This window comes from Nyctereutes procyonoides, unplaced genomic scaffold (genome assembly GCF_905146905.1).
Source record: "Nyctereutes procyonoides isolate TBG_1078 unplaced genomic scaffold, NYPRO_anot_genome, whole genome shotgun sequence".
NCBI classification, from domain to species: domain Eukaryota; kingdom Metazoa; phylum Chordata; class Mammalia; order Carnivora; family Canidae; genus Nyctereutes; species Nyctereutes procyonoides.
The window spans coordinates 20,576,200-20,602,033 of record NW_026575120.1 but is presented as its reverse complement, the minus strand read 5'-3'; the positions used below and the strand labels follow the sequence as shown (position 1 = coordinate 20,602,033).

Genomic DNA, 25,834 nt, shown 5'->3' with positions numbered 1-25,834 from the left:
ATCCAGCTGGAGTTAGAATTCTAAATCTCCATAAACACAAGCATATCATCTTACATTATGGGACTGCAAACCATGGCCTGCAGGTTAAATTTAGCCTTTGGCTAAGAAAGATTTCTATATTTATAAACAATTATAAAACAAATGGGGGGAAAGAAGAATATGCCTCAAAGACTTCATGTGGCTGTCAAAGCCTAAAACATATAGTACTTGGCTTTTTACAGAAAAAGTGTCAACTCTTATTTCATACTCACATAGCATTCTACCTATAACTGTGTTTTCCTATCTGCTGTTATTGTTTTATGTCAGAGAAAGTAAAGTACATATGAAAGGTAAGTGTTAGGCTATGCAGGCACTTCTGCGCTTCAACAAGAGGATGATCAGATCCCGGGCTTCTAATATATTTGGACACCTCACAGCCAAGAGGAAAGATGGCTAAATACAACATGTGCCTGCAGTGGAGACCCCAGTTTTTGAGTAACTGCAGATAAGATGGAGCATTCTCCGCACACAGAAAATCATCTGGTGTTGGAGAAAGGTGACAGATGGCCTAGGGAGTAAAGGATGGGAATGGACCTAGGAGCACTGACAACATAACACCGCAACCAGGTCAGACACTCCTGGCCACATTTATTAAAACCCTAATGGTGTGAAGCAAGGACATCTGAACTACAGCACATGGCAATGGTGTGTTGTTTGGCTCTACTGAACAAGCACTAAGTGTGTGTAAACTGTATGTATTTAAAAGTAATACTGAATTCTGAATTTTTATTAGGCATACAAAACAATGTTACCTTGGAAAGTAATACGATGTTACATGTCAATTATACCTCAGTTAAGAAAAATGTTACCCTGCACTGTTGCTAATCACTGTAAACACTGACTTAAATAAAAAAGGAAGCCAGCTATGCTCAACTAATTTAGATGTTGTCTTGAGGCTTTCACTAGTAGTTTAGGAATTAGCAGTTTTTCTTTCTGTATGATTCTAATAACAAAATCTATCTTTCCCTTCATCCACATAGTTAATGTGATTCTACAAGCCTGGCACCAGAGTCCTTAGTGGCTGATTTTAAATGTCCTGAGGGGTAAATGTCTTTAAGTTTGTTGTCAATTATTAAACCTTTAGTATGAATTCACATAACAAACTCCCTTTCCAATGAGACAGATTGTGAAAAACTGCAAAGGCAATTCTGACAGAAGGCGGTAAGGTACAAGGACATACTGGGAACTGAGAGAAACTGCCCAAGGAGACTGAACTGGCCACAGACAGCAGGGGCAGAATGAGTACAAGGTGAGGAGAGGGTGTCCCACATGAGGTAGCACAGGGACAAGCTGCAGAGACACCTTGCCAGGCCTTCCTCAGGAACAGGTTTTTCTCTAGAAAGTAATTTGAAGTGGTTTTCTTTTTTTTTTTAAAGATTGATTGATTGATTGATGATAGACATACAGAGAGAGAGAGGCAGAGACACAGGCAGAGGGAGAAGCAGGCTCCATGCCAGGTGCCCGATGCGGGACTCGATCCCAGGACTCCAGGATTGCACCCTGGGCCAAAGGCAGGCGCCAAACCGCTGAGCCACCCAGGGATCCCCATAAAGTAGTTTAATATATATTTTTCTTAAGTTTTCACACCAATTCTACCATACGCACAACTGAGAATACTTAAGAAACTAACCTGTTGGCCCACGTCAACTTTTGTGAAACTGAAAGTGCTAAGGTGGGTGTTTGCTCCCCGCACAGCTGGCTCAATAGTTTCTCGAAACAACTTCTCTATAAACTGGCAAATAAAAGGCCACATATGTTTTACAGTCTGTAAAGAAGAAAGAACCCATGTCAAAAAAAATGCTCTAATACATAATAATGTACTTATGTCATCATGAAAAATTACACCTCTATAGTTTACCAGAATTTTTGAAAGTTAAAAGAGCGGGGAGTGTCTACTTTTGTTACGCAAAATAACATGATCTGAATTTCAAAAATAGACCTCAACAAAAAACTAATATGCTACAGAAATTAGTTATTCTGGGTAAGCACTCAGAAGTACATTTAAAGTTGCTTAGGAAAAAAATCAGAAAGCCTTGTGGTTTCAATTAATTTTTAAAAACCTAAAACAGATGTTTTTCTTTAGCTTTTTTTTAGTAAACATTAATGAGTTTTCTTTAATAATGGACTAACTTCTGGTGCTGTAAGGCAAACATTAATTAGTTCCTACTCTGTAGCTCTAAGGATATATAAAATACAGGGACAAACATCTACTTCAAAGTATATGATCTTAAAAAGTAAACTTTAAAAATAATTATTAATTACTAAGTTTCTTGGGAGTTATACTCCTTTTTGTAGTATTTCAAAAAATTGTGCTTGTGATTATTATAAAATAGACTTGAGGACTAGCCAACCAGCGAAGTAGACACAAGACCAAAAACACAACTATGAATATATAATCATTTTTTTCGCATTAAAGACACAGTTTTCACCATTTAGGAAAGTAATATATTAGTTATGACTCAGTGTTTTGGGGAGCAGGAGCCAGCCCACTAAGTCCAAATGAGTTCACATATTGTCAACATCCAAATTCCCCAAAATGGAAAGATGGCAACTCATCTTCTAACTCCCATTGATAATCTGGTATTTAGTATATTCTACTCTTACCTTATTTAGCCATTCTGCTCTTTCAGTGTCTGGAAAATGAACCTAAGAGAAAAAAACATACACATGACTTATGGACTCCCAGGAACTGTACATAAAATGTCACACAGGCTCTTTGATATTGTTACTGCATGCTTGTTTAGATAATGCTTCTTTACCTGCCCCCCTCTGAAGTTCTGCACAATGGCTTCTGAGGAGAAACTGAAACGTGTCACACTCTGGTTCTTTATGTCCCAACACCACTTTGGGGCAGAAAAGTCTAGTGACCACCAATGCCACAGTCCCCTCTTTGTATCTCTGAGGTCCAGAAGGAAGCTCAACATTGGGAAGAGTATTCCGCTGTAACCTCTTCCTTTTGAAGAGACATGCTTCTCCATTCCATGGCCAGCACTGCCATCTGTATCCAAACATCTATGCTCTCAGTCTTCAAGAACCCACTTTTCCCTCTTACTTTCCTCTTTTGGCCCAAACCAGCCAGCAGATGCTTTTCTGTAACTGGCTCCTCTCACACCATCTCCTAAATGAATATTATAGTTCTAGGTCTCCATGAGTAGGGCCTGTATACTGCAGAAAATGAGTATTTGCAGATAGAGAAACAAACTTATTTAGAAAAAAGATGAAAAGGCATTTTCTTTGCTGTTAAAATAAAAACCCTGTGCAGAGGAAGGCTAAAGCTGTTTTGGGTAAGGAGTTCTCCTCTGAGAAATGCTAGGTACTTCCCCAAAGAAAGAATACCATACAGGCCATACCAACGTTCTGAAAACCCTATTTTTGGTTTAGAGGTACAATGGGTCACAGGCAGTTCTGTAAGGATGACTGAGAGATGGTCTGAGAAACATTTTGATTTCGAGAACTGCCACACTAGCAGCCAATGAAAGACAAACCCCCCACCCCACAGTCCAGCTCAGAGGAGCTGGGCAGAGAAAAACAGGGTGGCAGGGGGCAGGGAGGTTCCCAGGAAGACAGTGCTCTCATGCCTCGTCCTGAGGAGCAAAGCAGCAGCCGCAGCTGGTTCCTGGGGGGAGGCCATATCACTGCCCCACGAGAGGGGACAGCAGGTTCCTCCTCCTCCTATGTGTCTGTCCACGTGCCTGAGCAGCCCACCCCTCCATGTCACAGACTCAGGATACCCAAACCATGAGGGTGGGCTAGAGGGAATGGAAATAATGCCTTCTAAGTCAGTTAGCTTGACTCCATCCTGGGACAAAACCAAAGGGAAGGCAACCTTCCAGAATTAAGAAAAAGTCTGGAGAGTTGGGAGGGATAATATTCAAGAAGGCAATGATTTAGGGAAGAGAACAGCTGGCAAAGACTGTGTAAATCCAGAGGACAAACCCCTGTGGAACTACTTTCTGCAAAGAAGCTGAAAATCTGGGGGTGTGTTAGAGTGACTGGGAGGGGTACAAAAATGAAGCTGTGTGCTCTGCTGTGTGCTCTGCTGCTCCCTCACAGGACAGAGATGGTCTTCCCTTTGGCCCCTGTCCCTCTAAATCCAACTAGCCACAATGGCAACAGGAAGGACCAAAAGCACAAGCAGAGCACCTACCAGGGGAGAGCCAGAACCCCTTCACTGTAGGTGTGTTTCTCCTACAATTTCAGGGCAAACGATAGAGTCGGCAATTCTCGCGGCAGGCTTACCTTTCCTGGTGATGCCAGGCTGCTGACACCCACTCACAGGGAGGCCTTGCTCGGCTTCCCAGCCACACATGATGCTAGTTTGCCTAGCTCTAGAACTCTAGGAACACAGGAGCTCCATTTCAGTTACCCTCACTGAAGGCCATAAACTCCTACATGTTTATCAATCGGGAGATCAAAGACCTGGTTCAAATCATTTTTTTCTGACTTGCCATGCCCAAATCTTGTCTTTATCACAGCCCTGTGGAATTCAACCAAACAATAATGCCTCCTTTGTGCAGAAATATATTCTTCTTTATTTACTGGTTACCTTTTTCCTAACTTCCCCTCTCGGCCATTTCCCCTTACAATCAGCTCACCTCAGTTCCAAACAACTTCGCAAACATGTCACCATTCACAATCACTCCTCAGCCCCATGGCACAGTCACACTCAGGTTCTGTCCAGAAATCTGCATTTGTCACAATCACTCTGTGTACCCAACCCCTCCCTCTGGCCCAGTGCAGAACATACTTGTACAAAGGAAAGAAGTGTCTCTAGAGAGATGCTCTAAAGAGAGGCTGCTCAGAACTGACCAACTGCTCAACACTCCACCTAATAACAACACTCCTGACTCTTTGTGTGGACTTTGCTTTTTCAGAGACATCTATATTTGTGGCTATTTGGAATATTACTGAAATTACTGTAAATTCCTTCTGTAAATTTCTCTACTTTAATGTCATGTGAAGGGTAAAACCTCAATACGGTGTTGGACTTAGATTAAAATTCTGTATCATTCCACACTGAATAAAAATAGCAGCGATCCACATCAAGATAATCCTTAGGACCACATGGGCTTGCAGATGATGCCAGGATGTCAGTGAGAGGGGCCTGCACAGGAGGTATGGCCTCAGTTCTAGAAATCTTAAACTGCTGCTCTGCTTCATAAAGAAATATTCCCAATGTCAAGTTACAGCAAGATGAGTTTAATCTGTCACTTAAGACTTCCTTTTACCTGTTTTCAGATTTTTTTGTTCCCAAATATTAGGAAGTGACAGGATATGTTCATTTATACCTTATCCCCAGTAAACAAGTGAAACACCATCTGTGAAAACAATGACTTTACCTGTTGTTTCTAAGCTTGTGATGCCACAAATCATCACTTAAGGCAAACATCAGAATGTCCATCCCTACTGAGAACACGGTAGGCTCTTGGGGGGCTGGTCCCAGCACCTCTATAGATGGATATCCCTCAATAACCAGGAGACGGGATAGACTCAGGTCTTCCCAGACACATCTGGGCCAGATGGGCTGCATCTTTCTCCAGTGAGCAGGGAGGGGGTAAATGGTCAGTTCCTTTTCATTGACTGGTAGAGAGCCATCTATTAATCACACATACTTCAGAGAAACGTTCTCTGTAGGTGCAAAAGGTTTTCTTTCTACTACTGAGAGGTAAAATGTGTTTATAGCAGTTTTCACTTTTTTCTTTAGGATTCCTTAGTTTCTTTGAAGAACTGAATTCTTGCTAAGTTCTAAAAGCCCATAACCACCTATCATAAGTACAATGCCTCACACATAGAAAGCTTTGACTAATCTAGATTTTCTACCCACTTCAAATTTAAAGCTCAAAGATTAGGGTCCTGTCTGGGAATCCACACACACAAAGCTGTATGTATACAAATTTACTTAAAGATAAATCATCAGATTTTTAGAGCCCACAAACCCAAGAAAGCTAAGATCATATGATGAGGTAGTCAATAAGGTTGAGGTCCCTTCAAAGCCTTTACTATAAAAGGTTTGAAGAAGGCGAGGGAAGGCAGATGCTGAAGACCCCGTCCTTGGATGGCTGAGGAACAGATAATAAATCTCTGTCCATCCGTATTTCTGGAAGATGAGTTAAGGGCATTATGAGTTTTCAAACCCAAGTATACTTGGTTGAAATAATAAAAGTAATTGGTAACCAGTTTAGTCAGGCAGTACTATGTGCTACTATGTGTGTGGCAGGTTCTGTGGTAAGCTATCAAAATACATTATCTGAGCTAATTCTGTGTGTGTGTGTGTGTGTGTGTGTGTGTGTGTGTAGATTATAAGGTAGACACAACTAGTTTGCACAACCCAGGACATGGATCCACGCCCATTATCCTCAGATATTTGCTGCAGAAGTGCACATGTGTCCACGTTTCTTCCTTCTTCTCATCCAACTGCCTTCAAAGTAGACTGAGGAATTGTCTCAACGAGTCCATGAAGCTTTCCATCTCCCAAGTCACATATATGGGACCTCTGTTAATTTTCTCTCCTGCATTGCACCTGAACTATTTCTAACCATCCACCCAATTGAGCAAACCAGAAATCTCAGAGTCACCATTTCTGCCTCTCCTTCACTCCCCAACCCCAGTCAGCTTTTCCTTCTAACGCTCTGGGCTCATTCTAAACAGCAAATCTACAAATAGGAATCATTAATACCTCCAACGTACAGGATAGCTACTAAGTGACAGAAAGGGGATGGAAAATCAGATCTGTCTGCCCCTGCTGTTGACCACTCTATTACTGAGGGATGTAAAGAGTGGCATGGAGATAGTCAACCCAGAGTCCATCAAGTTCTCAGTAGGGCAGACTCCCATTGAAGAGTAAAGCTCAAAACTCAGGTTATATGCCTTAAATTATAGGAAGTACTAAATCAGAAGTAGAAAATTTTGTTATTTAATAGTGATCTACTTATCTGGACTCTAGACGTCAAATACAGTACAAGTCCTGAAATACCTGATAGCAAAGTTCAGCAAACATGATAGCAATTTACAATAAAACACAATCACTAGACCCAGTATTTCACCCAAGACTAAGAAAAGTGCAATTTAAAGACTGGTTTTACCTAACATTTGCATGAGAGGGCGATGATATTTAAATAGTAATGATAAAATCCCAAATATATTTACCCTGTGACCCAGCAATCCCATTTCTAAGCAACTTATTAAATATAAAATGACTTCTGCAAAAAACATTCCACAATGAAGTCATGTGCCTTCTCTAACATTATTTGGTTTCTTTAACTTCACTGGTATTTTTCAAATTGGGTCCAATGGTATGCTAACAAGTTCCTACTCACCCTGTGGTACTTAAAGACAGAGTAACCGAGGACACCTGGGTGGCTCAGGGGTTGAGTGTCTGCCTTCGGCCCAGGGCATGATCCTGGAGTTCTGGGATTGAGTCCCACATCAGGCTCCCTGTATGGAGCCTGCTTTTCCCTCTGCCTATGTCTCCACCTCTCTCTGTGTATCTCATGAATAAATAAAATCTTTACAAAAAAAAAAAAAAGAGTAACCCTATAAGGTTATTGACTTTTCCTGCAAAACACACAACAGTCCCACAAACTGTCTACAGAATTTAAATTTATGTAATAAAGCTTCTCTAACTCACCATCATGCACCAGAACAGAAATACAGTTTGACTAGTGTGAATTCTGATTTTGTTACTGCATTTCTGTCACCATGCTATTATTTCTCAAACTACTGCACACGTATAGACTGCATTTTTGAAGCATGGGCTAAGGCAGCCATTTTTTTGACCAGTTAACTTCTGACTCTGTCCTCAGAGCTAAGGATACTACCATAGACTTAGACACACTCCTGTCTCTGGGAAGCTCACAGATGGTGGAGTAGGCTGGTGTGGAAAGGTGTAACCACTGGTCTGTGAGGGAAGATCTGGGAGCCCAAGTAATTTATCTGATGCTGCCTGGAAGAGTCCATAAGAAATTTGGGAAGAACAGTGTGTAAGATTGGTTTGGAAAAATCAGTTGGGGCTTGCTATGTAAAGAGACTATTCTAAGCAGAAATAACAGCATATGCAATTTATGCTGGCTGGATTTGGAGATGGAAGGAATGGTAAATGCTGAAGCTGAAAAATAAGGTCAAGGCCAGACTGAATGCTGTGCAAAGGGGTGCTGATTTTATTCTACAAGCAATGGGTCAATGCTAGAGTGTTCAGTAGAGAAATGATGGAAGATTAGCATTCAAGGAAACACTTCTGCAGTACCCCCAATCTATTCTGAAAATATAAGAAAGGAGAAACCACCCGTACAAATAAGCCCTCAACGCAAGTGAACTAGCTGGCATTGAGAGTCAAGCCATCTCCTTGTAGTAGGATCCCAAAGCACTCAATAGTTCTGAGACTTCTAATTTATAAGGGATTATTTCAATGTCTCAAAGAAAAATATATCAGAATTAAAGAAAGTAAATCTGTTACCAAATTTTAATTCTATTTACTAAGTCAAAATATCTGCTTCTAATACATATTCATAAACATTTGCTTATGTTCCACCAAACAGAATTTAAAGTAGCAAAAACATCGAAGATAAAAACTGGAATGTACAGAGAAAATAGAAAACACATTCCTCTATCACAGAAGAGTCTATGAACACACATCATTTGGTTTCAAATCTTATCTTTGAACTTAAAAAACACAAAAGCCACTTAAATTTCCTAAGTCCAATTAAAAAACAAGTTTTTGTATTTATTATTTATATTATCTCTACAAACTAGAAAGAATCATTGTAGTATGGTTACTTAAGTTTTGACTATATTTAAAAGTTGACACTACACAAGAAATCTCTTTTTAATCTTTAAAAAGAACAAAGACATATTTTGGATTCTAATATTATGTTGATATTACCAAAGTTGTTTTGTTTAAAAAAAATTAAACCAAATATACAAAGACAGAACATTAATTGTGTGCCAAGAACATACAGTATCTTGTTTAATCCTCCCAACACTTTGAACCATCAGTGGCTCCATCTAATAGGTCATGAAACAGACTCACAGAGGATGACTAATTTGTTCAAAGACACCGGGGAACAGGCTGGAGGGAAGAGACTACTCTCCTTGTCCCACCTGCTGAAGTACAAAGAGTGCTGCAAGTCGGAGCACAGCTAAACTTTTCTCACTGTATCTTTTTCCCCATTTCTGAGCATTAAAGATAATGTAGGCTAACACTTAAAATTGAAGTTCAATTAAAGGACTGAGTTTTTTCTTCAAACAGTACTCCCCTTGAAGACAATGTGGACACTTAGCACTTGTGTGGAACATGAGTGCTCAATCCAGCACTGGCAGAGGACTGGGCACCAGCAACTACACAGGAAGCACACTGAGTGTGGGGTGTCTTTTTAAACTTCACTCACGGTACCAGCACTGAAACATACAGTATAAGTGCTGTGGACTCCTTCCCTTATTAAAAAAAAAATCTATAATAAGGTAATCATGCTCTGGGAAAATATGAAGATATGTATCTATGACACCTGAAGCATGATTGATGTAATATTTTTAAGTAAAAGGATAAATGAATAAAGTGATCATTTTGGAAACCAAATGTCATTAAACTTCAAACAGGAAACTGGCCAACTAAGTTCATTAAATTCACTTATGTTCAGGTTCTTCCTCATCCTAAGAAAGATTTGAGCTTTGCTCATTTTTGCATTGTCCTTTAGGCACTACTCAAAAACTAATAAAAACCAATACCAAAACCATACCCAATACCAAAAACTTACTAAATTCTTACTTGGAGCGGTGACTGGTTCCAGTGAAAGAATTCTTTCACTATTTCAGGGCAAAGGAAAAAGGAATTCAGTCCTTCTGATACAGCTATTCTGAGTGTGCCATTGGAATCTGGGGGAGGTCCCAACCAGCACAAACCCAAGCCAGCCTTTCCTCAGCAGCCATCCAGCACGAGTGAGAGCCACCCACATATAGGCAGTCCCAAAACACCAACCTTCCTACACCATGCAATGAGTTCTACATAAGCCTACAAATTGAAAAAAGACTTTTCAGCAATTTCCTTATCTAAAATTAACATTTACCTCTCAAAAATAAGATCAAATTAGGCAATAACAGGACAACCACAGATTCTAAGAAAACATGATATGCCTATACTTTATTCATTATATCACAAGAGAAACTCTGTTTTCAGAAAACCTTTAATAACGCATACCTTTGCCTGGGGGTACACAGCAAGTTTACTTAAATAGATCTGAGCTGCACTCAAACAGTTCATAAGCTGGGGAGATACTAACTAAAAATCTTCAAATGTTTAATATTGTCTTGTCTGCATACTGCTTAATTTTAATTTTTTTTTAATTTTTATTCATTTATGATAGTCACAGAGAGAGAGAAAGAGGCAGAGACACAGGCAGAGGGAGAAGCAGGCTCCATGCACCGGGAGCCCGACGTGGGATTCGATCCCGGGTCTCCAGGATCGCGTGCTTAATTTTAAAATCAATGCAAATGGAAAAAGACTTGCAGCAAGTTAAAATTACCCAGAAAATTTCCGGTTAACTCACAAACCAACCAAAAGGAGTCCAAGGACCCAGTGTATAGAATCCAGGATTTGGAACTGCTATCAATGAAGATGGAAGTATAGGACACCAGTACAAGAGTGTCAGAAATTGGGTCTCACTCTCTTGACCTTGGATCAAGTGAACATCTACAATTCTCCATGCCGGTGCTTTCCAGTCCTGACAGACACAGACAACAAAATATGTATAGCCTGCTGAGATAAGTGGAGGGGACCTGGGGACTTCCCCACGGAACCTGGAGGGGGGAAAGAAATCACAATTTCTTCCTATTATATAGTTATGAGGGGGAAAAAAGGCATTAGAGGGATGCCTGGGTGGCTCAGCGGTTGGGTGCCTGCCTTCAGCTCAGGTCGTGATCCTGGGATCCGTGTTCGGGTCCCACATTGGGCTCCCTGTGAGGAGTCTGCTGCTTCTCCCTCTGCCTGTGTCTCTGCCTCTCTCTCAAGTCTGTGTCTCTCATGAATAAATAAATAAATCTTTAAAAAAAAAAGGCATTAGAAAAAGTATTAAGTACTAACACTGGACAAACTTCCAAATGAAAGGATTTCAAAAATTTTAAACTGTAAGTCATCAGTATCTTCCAGTGTACATGTTACCTCTTGGTAAACATATCAGTGAGGAGCTCCGAGCATTCTGACAGATTGGCGGTTGAACATACCAGAGAAAATGACTCCAGTGAAACTGGTACCAACATAAATTTGTGCCCTCCAATCTTTTTATATTTGAACTTCTTTACCTATTTCCCAGAAGGGTTATTGTAAACTACCTCTATCTTTACTCACAATCTGCCCTGCTCCCACCTTCCCCAGAGGCTCCGTACAGATGCAAATTCTAAAAACTGGAGTCAAGAAATCTTAATACAATAATTTTCTCTAAGATACTGGGGTGCTTTCTCCTAAAAGCTACCTCTACAAAGAAAATATTCAAGGTTAAAAGCATGAGAGAGGAATGTTTCTCTCAAAACCTAACAATCCTGTAATGAAATATTAACAGTGGTCAAATTAGTCATTTAGATGGTAAAAAGAAACTACAAAATAACTGGGTTTACTTATTCCTTGTCTACATAAAAGGGAGGCAATCAACTAATTCATGCAGTAAAGAAGGCAATTAACCTTTCTCAAAGTCCACACAGTTGTACCTTTCTCAGTAGTTTGGGTCCACTTCACATGGATTTGGACTACTGTGTAACAGTGTGATTTCATACACTAGAAGGAATAATATTGCACAAAGACATTAAAATATAATGGTCATGCTGGAAAATCCACCTTTGTTTAAGGGCCTTTTCCCACCAGGAAACATTTTAAAAATTCTCTCCTTGGTGCTTTTTACATTAACAAGAAATTTCACCAGGGAATCTGAGAAGCACTAATATTCCTGCAGTGTTTACCTTAGACCAAAGGCAGTAACGTAATCACTTTTTAATTATGCTCACCACATACCTAATGGAGTAAATTTGTTGCTTTCTTCTGTGGTCTCAAACTCTTAACAGTTTGAAATAAGAACTAGCTGCTGACAAAGGAAGTCTGGTTGAAACCCCAATGGAGAGCCACAAGTATGGACCACACCTCAGCTCCATGATCTTGACACTCTTCTGGCTCAAGCAATGGCAGAGAGGGGAAGTATTTACATACATAAATGTTTGCTTAAAGCATGTTTATCTACAATAATGCATTACTATTGTTATTATATGAATGATCACTACCTATATTTGTAAATCAGGAAAAAGTAAAACCAAACTAAAAAGCTAGGTTTATCCCAGCACATCTTTTACAATTAACCAAGCTGTCTAAATCCTTTGAAAACCAATTCTTATTTCTAATTCACTAATATATACATTAGAGAAATTTTACTATGAAGCCTTCTGTAATTTCACATAGTATTATTTGCCCTGGTTAGATGAACTATTTGTTCATCCATTTATTTTTGAAGGATGAGAGGGCATAAGTTTCAGTGCATGCGTGGGAGAATTTAAGCCAGGGCTAATATTCAATGGCAGAGTCAAAACAGGGGCACTTCATAACTTCTACCCAGACAACAATTAGATACCCTTTATCAAAATACTAATGTCAAGAGATTTATTTAATGCCTTACATACAGATGCAGATCCATGGATATTTTTCAAGGGCTAGAAGCGTAATTCAACAAAATTCTAAAGTCATTTAGACATTCTGCAACTGTTAAAGAAAAGTCAAACAGATTATGTGATAATCTTGATTTAGAATTGAGGTTCTGGCATAAATTACATCAATTTTACAAACTAAAATGAGTCTAAGAATAGGAAACATGTCTTCTCATCTCCTTCACTAACACATTTAAGACAATCTGGTTGTTTTTGGTCTTAAATTCAAATCAAATGCTACTATTCAAATTTATATGCTTATGTTTTGACTGAAACGGACCAGAAGATACATACGTAATCATAGCACTGACTTAACTGCACATGTTCTATATACCACACGGAATCAATCCAGCTTTGTTCTACTATTGAAGGAAGAGCAGCAGTAGCTACTACTACTATAGGAGACTGGGTCCCCGAATAGCCAGGGGAATTTTAAAAAAGAAAACCATATCTGGGGGCATCACAATGCCAGATTTCAGGTTGTACTACAAAGCTGTGGTCATCAAGACAGTGTGGTACTGGCACAAAAACAGACACACAGATCAATGGAACAGAATAGAGAACCCAGAAGTGGACCCTCAACTTTATGGTCAACTAATATTCGATAAAGGAGGAAAGACTATCCACTGGAAGAAAGACAGTTTCTTCAGTAAATGGTGCTGGGAAAACTGGACATCCACATGCAGAAGAATGAAACTAGACCACTCTCTTTCACCATACACAAAGATAAACTCAAAATGGATGAAAGATCTAAATGTGAGACAAGATTCCATCAAAATCCTAGAGGAGAACACAGGCAACACCCTTTTTGAACTCGGCCACAGTACCTTCTTGCAAGATACATCCATGAAGGCAAAAGAAACAAAAGCAAAAATGAACTATTGGGACTTCATCAAGATAAGAAGCTTTTGCACAGCAAAGGATACAGTCCACAAAACTAAAAGACAACCTACAGTGGGGGATAGGACACTTGCAAATGACATATCAGATAAAGGGCTAGTTTCCAAAATCTTTAAAGAACTTCTTAAACTCAACACCAAAGACACAAACAATCCAATCATGAAATGGGCAAAAGACATGAACAGAAATCTCACAGAGGAAGACATAGACATGGCCAACAAGCACATGAGAAAATGTTCCACATCACTGGCCATCAGGGAAATACAAATCAAAACCACAATGAGATACCACCTCCCACCAGTGAGAATGGGGAAAGTTAACAAGGCAGGAAACCACAAATGTTGGAGAGGATGCGGAGAAAAGGGAACCCTCTTACACTGTTGGTGGGAATGTGAACTGGTGCAGCCACTCTGGAAAACTGTGTGGAGGTTCCTCAAAGAGTTAAAAATAGACCTGCCCTACGACCCAGCAATTGCACTGTTAGGGATTTACCCCGAAGATTCAGATGCAATGAAACGCCGGGGCACCTGCACCCCGATGTTTCTAGCAGCCATGTCCACAGTAGCCAAACTGTGGAAGGAGCCTCGGTGTCCATCGAAAGATGATGGATAAAGAAGATGTGGTTTATGTATACAATGGAATATTACTCAGCCATTAGAAACGACAAATACCCACCATTTGCTTCAACGTGGATGGAACTGGAGGGTATTATGCTGAGTGAAGTAAGTCAATCGGTGAAGGACAAACATTATATGTTCTCATTCATTTGAGGAATACAAATAATAGTGAAAGGGAATAGAAGGGAAGGGAGAAGAAATGGGTAGGAAATATCAGAAAGGGAGACAGAACATAAAGACTCCTAACTCTGGGAAACGAACTAGGGGTGGTGGAAGGGGAGGAGGGCGGGGAGTGGGGGGTGAATGGGTGATGGGCACTGAGGGGGGCACTTGACGGGATGAGCACTGGGTGTTATTCTGTATGTTGGCAAATTGAACACCAATAAAAAATAAATTTATTATTAAAAAAATAAAAAATAAATAAAATAAAATCCCCTGGAGTATGGAGCTGACAGGAATACCAAACATCTACATGGACTCAGAAGTCATTATATGTTTGAAATTTTACTATGAATTTTTCATTTTTAAGAAACAGGTTTACATATTTCTAAGAGCTTAATTTTATCCTCTCACACAAACTATATATATGAAGCATTATAAAAATGAAATTAAAAAAATAAAAATGAAGTCAAAGACATTTACAAACCCAAAATCTACTTGTTCTCTCTTTTTATTCCTTACTGGTATGCAATGAAGAACAATAAATAATCAGGCACCTGAAAACATTAGGACTTTTTTCCTCAATATCATTTTTACTAGATGTTTGAAACCAAGATTCTGATACACCTCCCATCATGCCTGTCATCAACTGTGACAGAAACACCTAAAAACAAAAAACAAGACCAAAAAACCCACACCTTCCATTTTGATGTTACAGGATTTCCCAGGGAGAAATATGACAGGCTTACTCTCTCAGTCTCTTTTCCATATAAGAGACTTAATGATGGAAATCTTGGAGAAAATAATCACAAAAATGTACATTTCTTGATCAAATCCTGGGCTCTCTCCAATTCTCCCTAGAAAACCCACTAGTTTATTCACTATATGTGCATCATTACAGAAACGATAAGATCACTGTTTATTCACTCTATATGTGTAACTATACGCAGAAACAATAACTAGATCCCAAGAGCATCTTCAATAATTTCTACCTTTTTAAAAAAAAGATTTAGCATGAGGGGCAGAGGAGAGGGAGAAGCAGCCTCCCTGCTAAACAGGGAGCCCGATGTGGGGCTTGATCCCAGGACCCTAAGATCATGACCTGAACCGAAGGCAGATGCTTCACCGACTGAGCCCCCTACACACCCCATTCTTTTCTTCTGAAATAATTACAGGCATTGCAAAAAGCACCATAAGGCCCTGTGTGCACTTTCCCAGTTTCCCCAATGAGTGTATCTTCTACAACTACAGAGCACCCTCAGAATCAGGAAGTGGGTATAATATCTACCACTTCTCTATCAATCACCTATCACCTCTCATTTTCTATCATCTATCTACCTCTCTATCACACAGGTAGTCCAAGTCACAAAAACCACATACTGATGTCTGGACTCAAGCTGTCCAGAACAAGTAAGTCTATAGAGACAGAAAATGGATCAGTAGTGGCCTAGGGCTAGTGTGAGAAACATGGAGGGAACGGGGAATGAGCGTTAGTGGGCATGGATTTGCTGATGTTTATTTATTTGAGCGAGAGAACATGAGAGGGGGGGGTAGAGGGAGAAGCAGGCTCCCCACTGAGCAGGAAGCCAGACGTGGGGCTCAACCCCAGGATCCTGGGATCATGACCTGAGGCCCCTGGGTGCCCTGTGGGTGTGGAGTTTAACAGAGGACGAAATCATCCTAAAATCAGACACTGGTGATTTTAGCTCCATAATCATTGAAATCAGACACTGGTGATTTTAGCTCCACAGTCATGGAAAAACCATGAATGGTATATTTTAAGTGGCTGAACTGTATGGTATGTGGATTATATCTCTAATACAGCTGTTAAAAAATAAAAAGGAAATGAATATTTCATTCCCTGGAATATACAGTGTTACCATACTTCATATATTTTATTCTGATATTTCCCCAAATAATATCAGAACCAAATATGTAATTCCAGAGGCCTAGAGACAGTAGCCTGATGGAAGGTTCCTTGTCAGTGGATAAGCCAACAAACAAGGACATATCAGTGATCTATGTGCCCTTACTGGGTGCCTGGCCTAACCGTTAGTGAAGCAGGAACACAGTCATGCCACTATGGCCTTAACTTGTTTCTGAAGTTACAAACTTGTATACATGTCAGAGTTATTTGGTGAGGCCATAAAGATACATGAATAAATTGTTTTACTGCATCATAGGCTGTATATTTAACAACCAATAGTTATACTTACCCAGCACAACCTACTCTTTCCCTTCCTCAACCCCAACTCCTTTACCACCTCACCCCTTTACTCTTCCACTCCCATCCTTTGCTCCTGGTACATTTTTATTTTTAAGAGGGTGCATGGACCTGACAGATCAACCAATGCACTTCCTCACCACTTTGCAGATGAAAGATCTGAGCCCCATTAGGTTGATGTTGGCCAAGAGCCACTGAGCTGGGGTCCATGGAGGTCTGGACTCTGACCCTGACTCCACATCCAGAGCATACATCAGGCAAGCTCCCCTGAGGCAGTGCTAGCCAAACTATTCTGTAGGGCAGCCAGATTTCCCTCCCCTCCTTATATACAAATGGGACGCATGTCAAAGTTTAGAAATCCATTTTTCTCCTCTACTTATAATTCACTTTACCAGTGTCTTCAGCCTGTCCTCCTCCTGAAACTATAAAGTATAAAATAAATGAAACAGTGCTTGTGACCCATGAAACATAAATTCACTCAATGGTCATGTTTGACAGGTATTTCCCAAGTTTACCAAACTTGTCAGGTACCATTTCACAGGTAAAATAAGTGAAGCCCAAACTAGATTTTTCTGTATCTGTTTACTTCAAGCTCTACCGCTTAAAATTTACAGGTTGCCTCACACCTAGTGCTAACAGTAACAGTATTTTCATTTAAAAATGAAATTTTAGGGACGCCTGGGTGGCTCAGTGGGTTGAGCATCTGCCTTTGGCTCAGGGAGTGATCCCAGGGTCCGGGGATGGAGTCTCACATCAGGCTTCCTGCATGGAGCCTGCTTCTCCCTCTGCCTGTGTCTCTGCCTCTCTCTCTCTCTCATTAATAAATAAATAAAATCTTTTAAATAAATAAATAAATTTTAAATTTCAATTAAAAATTGGAATGGCTGGCTGGCTCAGTTGGTACAGCGTGTGACTCTTGATCTCAGGGTCACGAGTTCAAGCCCCACACTGGGCATGGAGCCTACTTAAAAATTTTTTAGAAAGTACCCTGTAGTATCCAAGGTATATAAAGGACTTAACAAGAATCAACACCCAAGAAACAAACAATCCAGCTTAAAAATGAGAAGACATGAACATTTTTCTATAGAAGACATCCAGATGACCAACAGACACATCAAAATATGCTCAACATATACAATGGAATGCTATTCAGCCATAAAAAAAGGATGAGACCTTGCTACTTGCAACGACATGGATGGAACTAGAGGATATTATGCTAAGTGAGTTAAGTGATTCAGAGAAAGACAAAACCATATGATTTCACTCTTGTGTGGAATTTAAGAAACAAAACAAATGAACACAGTGTAGGGTAAGGGGAAGAGAGGAAAACCAAGAAAACAGACAGCTAAACTACATAGAGAACAAACTGTTACTGGAGGGGAGGTCAGTGGGGGGATGTGTTAAATAGGTGATGGGGATTAAGGAGGGCATTGGTTGTAATGAGCACTGGGTGTTATATGTAAGTGACAAATTACTAAATTCTACATCTGATACTAATATTACACTTTATGTTATTTGGAATTTAAATAAAAAGCTGAGGGGAAAAGTACCATGAAACCCACATAAATGTAAAATATTTACCCAGGGAAACATTTTGAAATAAAATTATATGAGTAAAACTTGACACCTATGGGATGCCTGAGTGGCTCAGCAGTTGAGTGTCTGCCTTCAGCTCAGGGCATGATCCTGGGGTCCTGGGATTAAGTCCCACATTGGGCTCCCTGTAGGGAGCCTGCTTCTCCCTCTGCCTATCTTTCTGCCTCTCTCTGTGTCTCTGTCTCTCTCTCTCTCGTGAATAAATAAAATCTTAAAAATAAAAATAAAAAAAACTTGACCCCTAATCCCTTTCTTCTGAATCTATCTTCCCATCCCACTTCCAAATCACACAGTCAACAAAATACTTTTTTTTTTCTAATTTTCACAGGGCAATATACTAGGAGTTCACAAACCCATTTTTCCCTAAAAATAACACTGGCTTCAAGCTATGAGGATAGGAGTACCTTACAGCAGACCAATGAGAGAAGCCAGATGAAAACACACTCAGCACACATGTTCACATTCTCATATATGCATATATGCACTTGAAGACACTGGAAATCTGCCAAAGCAAGAAGGGCCAGAGGGGCTAAAATGCAGGGGAGAAGGCACTACAGTGGTGAGTTGATGTTCCAAGGCTGTCTTCCCCCAGGAGTGTGGTCTAAAAGGTTGAGAACATGCCTAAGAAGCAGAGAAGTCAGAGTAATGGAAATCCCACAAGACCAGAGTCAAGAATGGGGAGTTGGGTGTGGTCAGCTGAGCAAGAGGACCCCAGGTTCTAGATCCTTGGCAGAGGGAAGTGAACTTACTCTTATAGTTTTACCCTTGAGGTGTTTGCCAAATTCTTAAACTACTCAGGACCAGGAACTAGCCTCTAACAAGCAAAACAGAGCTTTTGGCAGGTTCCTTATACTGAGAAAGCATAATGTGGACCCTAAGATTGAATGAAGAGGGACTTAGTCAACACAGCATGTCTCTAGTTACAACATTTGGGGAGCTATGCCTGAAAGTGGATGAGATCAGACGAGATAGAGCTTTTCCCTGCAACTTGCCCTAGGCCTAACTCAGAACCTTATTAGATTAAGGTGACCTGTTCCCATTCTGCCTTTAAAGGACAGGTGAGCCCTGTCTGAAAGAGGGGAACATCATTCAGAGCAGTGATATGCTGTTACACATTTACCACCAGTTCTGAGATTGCCAACTCTAGGATGTAAATATTCTCAACATAGCCAATTTTAAAACTACCCCAAAAAACTCATTAAATGTGGAGTTAAGTGCTTTCCCTTAAAAAAAAAAAAAAAAAAAAAAGTGGAGTTGGAAAGAAACGAACATTATCACATAAAGGTGGTATTTCTTATTATGTAAAGGCAAATAAACTCACAATGAGATACCACTTCACATCTACCAGGATAGCTATAATCAAAAAGACAAAAAATGAAATGACAAGTGTTCAGAGCACCTGGCTGGCTCAGTCAGTAGAGCAAGTGACTCTTTATCTTGGAGTCTTGAATTTGAGCTTCACGTTGGGCACAGAGATTACTAAAAAGAAAAAAAGTTTTCTAAGTTCCCATTGGTTAAAAGTTGAATAAATAGGGGATCCCTGGGTGGTTCGGCGCCTGCCTTTGGCCCAGGGCGCGATCCTGGAGTCCTGGGATCGAGTCCCACATCAGGCTCCTGGCATGGAGCCTGCTTCTCCTTCCTCCTGTGTCTCTGCCTCTCTCTCTCTTTCTCTATCATAAATAAATAAATAAATAAATAAATAAATAAATAAATAAATAAATAAACAAACAAACAAATAAATCTTTTTTTAAAAAGTTGAATAAATAGTTTAAAAAATAGCAAGTGTTGCCCAGCATGTAGAGGGTTTGAAACTTTTTCGCATTGTTGGTGAGAATGTAAAATAGTCCCACTATTGTGGAGAACAGTTTGGCAGGTCCTCAAAAAGTCAAACCCAGCAATTCCACTTCTAGGTATATACCGCCCCCCAAAATTGAAAACAGGTATTCAAATAAAAATTTGTCCACATATGTTCACAGCACAATTCATAATGGCCAAAAGAAAGCAACAACCCAAATGTTCATCAATGGATGGAATGATAAACAAATGATAAACAGATTGTGGTATATCCATATAATGGAGTAATATTCACCATAAAAAGAAATGGTGTATACTCTAGGATAAAATCTTGAAAATATAATGCTAAGTGAAATAAAGCAGACACAAAAGGTCACATATTGTATAATTCCATTTACAGGAAATATTCAGAATAGGAAAATCACGATTCAGAAAGTAGATCAGCAGCTGCTGGGGGAGGGGGAGGGCGAAGTGGGAAGGGACTGCTAATGGACACAGGGTTTCTTTTGGGGTGATGAAAATGTTTTGGAACCAGACAGAGGTGATAGCTGCACAACACTGTGAAGGTACTAAATGACACCAAACTGCACATGTTTTAAAAGTTAATTTTGTTATTGAATATTTTTGCAATAAAGATAACCACAGACTACGTAATTCCAGCTACCTGACATTCTGAAGAAGGTAACTCTATGGACAGTAAAAAGACCAATAACCACGCAGGAGCTTGGAAGAGGGTGGAAATAGAGGGATTTTTAGGGCAATGGTACTATTCTACAAAATAAGGAGAGATTCTTGGTGCACCTGGGTGGTTTAGTAGGTTGAGTGTCAACCCTTGCTTTCGACTGGGGTGGTGATCTCAAGGAACTGGGACTGAGTCTGGCAGGGGCTCTGCCCTCAGGGGGAGTCAGCTGATCCCTCTCCCTCTGCTCCTCCTACCCACTCATGTGTGCATGCTCTCTCTAAATAAATTAATTTAAAAAAATAAGGAGACTCCTAGTGTAAACTGTGGACTTTAGCTAAAAGAATCAACAGTTTCAATAATTGTAACAAATACACGGCACTAATGCAATATGTTAATATAAAAAATTGTATGGGGCAGCCCCGGTGGCGCAGCGGTTTAGCGCCGCCTGCAGCCCAAGGCGGGATCTGGAAACCATGGATCGAGTCCCACGTCAGGCTCTCTGCATGGAGCCTGCTTCTCCCTCTGCCTGTGTCTCTGCCCCCCCCCTCTCTCTGCATCTCTATGAATAAATAAATAAAATCTCAAAAAAAATTGTATGTAGGTTGGAACATGAGAATTCTGTATTATTTGCTCATTTTTTTCTGTAAACAAACACAAACAGAAAAGTCACTGCTGGCTGACCTGCACTAAAAAAAAATATGAAAGTGAGTTCTATAGTCAGGAGAAAAATGATCCCATACAAAAACTTGGAAATGTAAGGAGGAAACAAAGACCACGAAGAATGTTTCTATTATTTGTCCCAAATACTTGCATAGATCAAAAACATCTGAAATATACACCCCTGTCCACTTGTTACCCCTAACGTAATAATTAAAAATGCTAATGTTGGGCAGCCCGGGTGGCGCAGTGGTTTAGCGCCACCTTCAGCCCAGGGCATGATCCTGGGGACCTTTGAGGAGCCTGCTTCTCCCTCTGCCTGTGTCTCTGCCTTTCCTTCTCTCTATGTCTTTCCTGAATAAAATAATAAACAAACAAATAAATAAAAAATAAAATAAAATAAAATAAAAATAAAAATGCTAATGCTATATAAACTGAAGGTCCAATCTGCTCCTGAGACAGGCCATGAGAGTGTGCAAGTGTGCTCTACTGGCAGCAAGGCCACCTTCACCCTTGCAGGTGCCTGGGCCCAGCTCTCTGGGCCCTGAGAGCAGTGGAAAGGGTATGGCAGGCAGGGACACCTGACCTCGCAGCCCAGCATCACTCTGGTACTTGTGTGACTGTGGGTAACTGCTGAATTCCTAAGGTCTTAGCTTCCTCCTCTGAAAAGTGGAAATTATCAAAATGACTAGATAAGACAATGTCTAATCCCCAGTATCTTCTTCACTATTATCAAGAGAAAGTGGAGAGCAGAAAAACAATGGAGCAACAGCTAGCAAAGGTACCAGTTCAAATTCTGCCCCTGTCACTTCAGATTCTGGGACCAAAGGCAAGTCACAGAACCTCTCAAGAGTTAGCATGGTGTCAGTTTCTCATCTGTAAAATGAGGGTAACAGGTCTGTGGGGGTTAAATGAGTTCTACATAGAGCATTAGATAAGCACACAGTATAAGCACTAAATGCATTAACCGTGTTCTTTACCTTCCCATTCTGAGTTCCTCCAGAATCACCAAGAGTGTGCCCCAGGCCATCAGCTCTTGTTATGCTACCTACATGCACTTCCTCCATCTCCCTCTTCAAGCATGACTTCAGCCACCCATCCCCTGTGAGCTGAACACATGCTGATATGTGTCTCTTTGATCTCATCTACTTCTCATTGACTGATGTTTGGATAATACCTCTTGGAATTCCCCTAGGCTTCTTACACCTGACATATTTATAAAACAAAATTAATAATCTCCTGTCCCTAGCCCTGGGCCTCCAAACTGCTGCTCCTATATATCCTTCTTGGCATAATGGCAACATCCTCTCCTCTCCCAGGAGCTCAGGCAAGTAACCTGGAGTCATCTTTCACTTTTCATCGCCTCTTCTTCTCAATGTGATTCCACTGAGATTCAGGCACTCCTTCCTTCCACATGCTCAGACCAACCACAGTCTTTGTCCTCTCGGTCTGTCTGGATATCACTCCAAAATGTGTCTTGTTACACATGCCCTTTTAATTTTTTGTTTTTTTAAAGTATTTTTAATTACTTTAAAAAGTTTTTTTAAAAAAGTTTTTAATTCCAATTGTTAACATGCAGTGTCCTATTAGCTTCAGGGGTACAATATAGTAATTTAATACTTTCATACATCACCCTGTACAGGCCCCTTTTAAACTTGAGACACACCACTCTTTTAAACGTTTTGATGCTTCCCTAATGTCTACACTGACACAGTGCAAGGCCCTGCTTCTTGTGCTTGTCTCGTCATCTACAATGGAAAAACACTGCCACTTGTAGGCCACCCTTTTTCCAAAGGCTCAGCTCTTTCTCCCATTTGTTTCTACTTATACCATCTCTTCAAGACCACACATAATTCTCAGCCACAGAGAGAACAGGAATAGCCACAGTGTTGAATCCAAGACAAGATCAATTATAAAACAGACATTATTTTCTATGCCCTAAGAAGGAAAGAGCATGCTGAACTCAACAATGACACATGGTTATGAGATGAGTCCACAGATAGGAAGTGGGGGGTGGGGTTGGGAGTGTCTTTCAGAACTGATGAACTATGGCTGAGCCACAATTACCATTGTTTAGCCATCCTGGTTGCCGGGTATCCCAAGACACAGGGCAGCGTATGTAATGGCCCCCCCAAAAGATATACATATATATATATCCTAATCCCTAGAATTTGTGAATGTTGCCTTATATGGCAAAAAAGACATGACAAACTAGGGATCCTGAGTTGAGGAGATTATCCTGGATAATCCAGGTATGCCATAACACAATCACAGCATCCTTTTGAGAGGGAGCCTAGGGAGATTTGATATAGGTGGAAAGCAGAAAGCAATGGTTTGAATTATGGTTGAGTTACATTTGGGCTTTTGCTTTTAGAAACCTAGTACTAGGGATCCTTGGGTGGCGCAGCGGTTTGGCACCTGCCTTTGGCCCAGGGCGCGATCCTGGAGACCTGGGATCGAATCCCACGTCGGGCTCCCGGTGCATGGGGCCTGCTTCTCCCTCTGCCTATGTCTCTGCCTCTCTCTCTCTGTGTGTGACTATCATAAAAAAAAAAAAAAAAAAAAAAAAAAAGATAGAAGCCTAGTACTGGATCCCTGGGTGGCTCAGTGGTTTAGCGCCTGCCTTCGGCCCAGGGCGTTATCCTGGAGTCCTAGGATCGAGTCCCACATCAGGCTCCCTGCATGGAACCTGCTTCTCCCTCTGCCTGTGTCTCTGCCTCTCTCTCCTTCTGTGTCTCTCATAAATAAATAAATAAATATTAAAAAAAAGAAACCCAGTACTTAGACATTAACTTAGAAACTATTAACAGATCTCATGTATTCATTTGCTAGCCATTTAAATACTTATAGCAGAAGCATAACAAATTAACTCAGTAGACAGTTCACCTCAAACATGTACAATGGCAACATGGACATTACATAACAATGTACAAACTGGGTATAGGAAGTCCTAATGAAACAAGTAACCAGTAGTTTACTATTCTAAAAATTCCCTAGGTTTACCAAGTAAGTTATATGTAAATGCATTCTGCTAGATGCTATAATGAATATTAAAAGTCCTTGTCTTCAAACTCCTAATTCTACACACAAGTACAGGACAAAGCAGATTTAACTAAATGCTTTAGTAAATATGAAAGCAACATTTATTAAGAAAATAGAAAACAAGAGTATTGCTCAGATCAATAATTTTAGCAGTTTGGTGCTGGTATCTTAGAATGTAAGCAGCGTAACTGAAAACCAGCTTATAACATGTACTCCAGTGCAGTATTTATGGCATGAAACAAGTTGGACAATGTTCTCCTCCCACATTATCAGGTTTATCTTGCACAGTTCTACCTTATTTTAGGGAAACCTAACACCTATCACCCCTCAGATGCTAACAGAAGGGAACGACTCCACAGATACTATAACTGACCCAGAAATAGGAGATTTTCAAATCCCCACTTTAGTCATTAACCAACACTTATTCACAAGAGGAAGGGAATGAGCGTGAGAATGAACCAACTTTACAACATGATACGGTTGGAATGCAACTATGGTTATCTACTGCATCAGGGCAGTTGCTTCAAGCAGAACCACGTCCTCAGGGAAGCATGTAAGGAAACACCAGGAGGGAAGCGGATTAATAACATAGGTTCCTTGGTTATCATTTTAGAGAAGTACAGAGAAGAGAGAGAGAAATTAGTAGTACTTTCCAGTGTGAACAATAACAAAGCATTAATGTAGATAAACTCTTAGCAACAAAACAAACAAACCACAGCAAACAGAAACAAAGAGAAACTCCAGGTCTCATCTGCCCCCTTTCAGTTGAAGTGGGTAAGAGAAGTGACTCAGGCAGCAGGAAACTGGCAGCAACACAAGGGCAACTGCTAGGAAGCAGGAGCCACTCAAGTCACCAGCTCAAGGGCACCCTGGGCAGCCACTGCCCTCCCAGGCCCAGCACTTCCCTGGGCCTTTCCTCATTCCAGACTCATAGCCACACCATGTTCATTTCACAGCTCATTTCAATGCTTACCTAGTGACGAGGAACCTAAAGTGTATGAGGTGTGGCCGACTTGCCCACATGCACAGATAGGAAAGGACTGGATTCAGTTACCAGGGCCAGAATCTGCTTCTCCAGCATGCGCCCACGTAGTGACATCCTCAAGTATCGGAATGGTCGTGCCACACACCACTCAGTGACCAAGGGCTGCCAGATTAACTGGGCACATGGCTAGTGACAACCCAGGGAGTCTTCTCAGCAACCTTCCAGTAGCCATCAGGACACTGTGCTACCTGAAGCTGCTACTTCAGTTTAAAATGTTCTTCCTGTTAACAAACTAATATCCCAACACAGCAAAGAAAAAGCTACTTAAAAGTTGTGACTCCTCGTGAGGGGAATGCTTTCCTTCTCAAGGTTATTTACATATGAGGGCATCTGGATGAATCGACTATGCATTTGAACATCAACACCATATGAAACATGGTCCTCCAAAGTGAGTTTTCTCTATATAA

General features: G+C 40.5%; 1 protein-coding gene across 3 annotated transcripts in view; it reads right to left on the bottom strand.

Annotated features, from left to right (window-relative positions):
- Positions 1 to 25,834, bottom strand: part of ESYT2 (extended synaptotagmin 2) — an 83,053-nt gene that overhangs the window by 49,064 nt on the left and 8,155 nt on the right. For all 3 annotated transcript variants that reach the window (XM_055334692.1, XM_055334690.1, XM_055334691.1), the window contains exons 2-3: positions 2,644 to 2,685; positions 1,670 to 1,804 (exon numbers count right to left, since the gene is read on the bottom strand). In XM_055334692.1, coding sequence (XP_055190667.1) covers positions 1,670 to 1,804; positions 2,644 to 2,685 — 177 coding nt within the window. The remainder of the gene's footprint in view (positions 1 to 1,669; positions 1,805 to 2,643; positions 2,686 to 25,834) is intronic.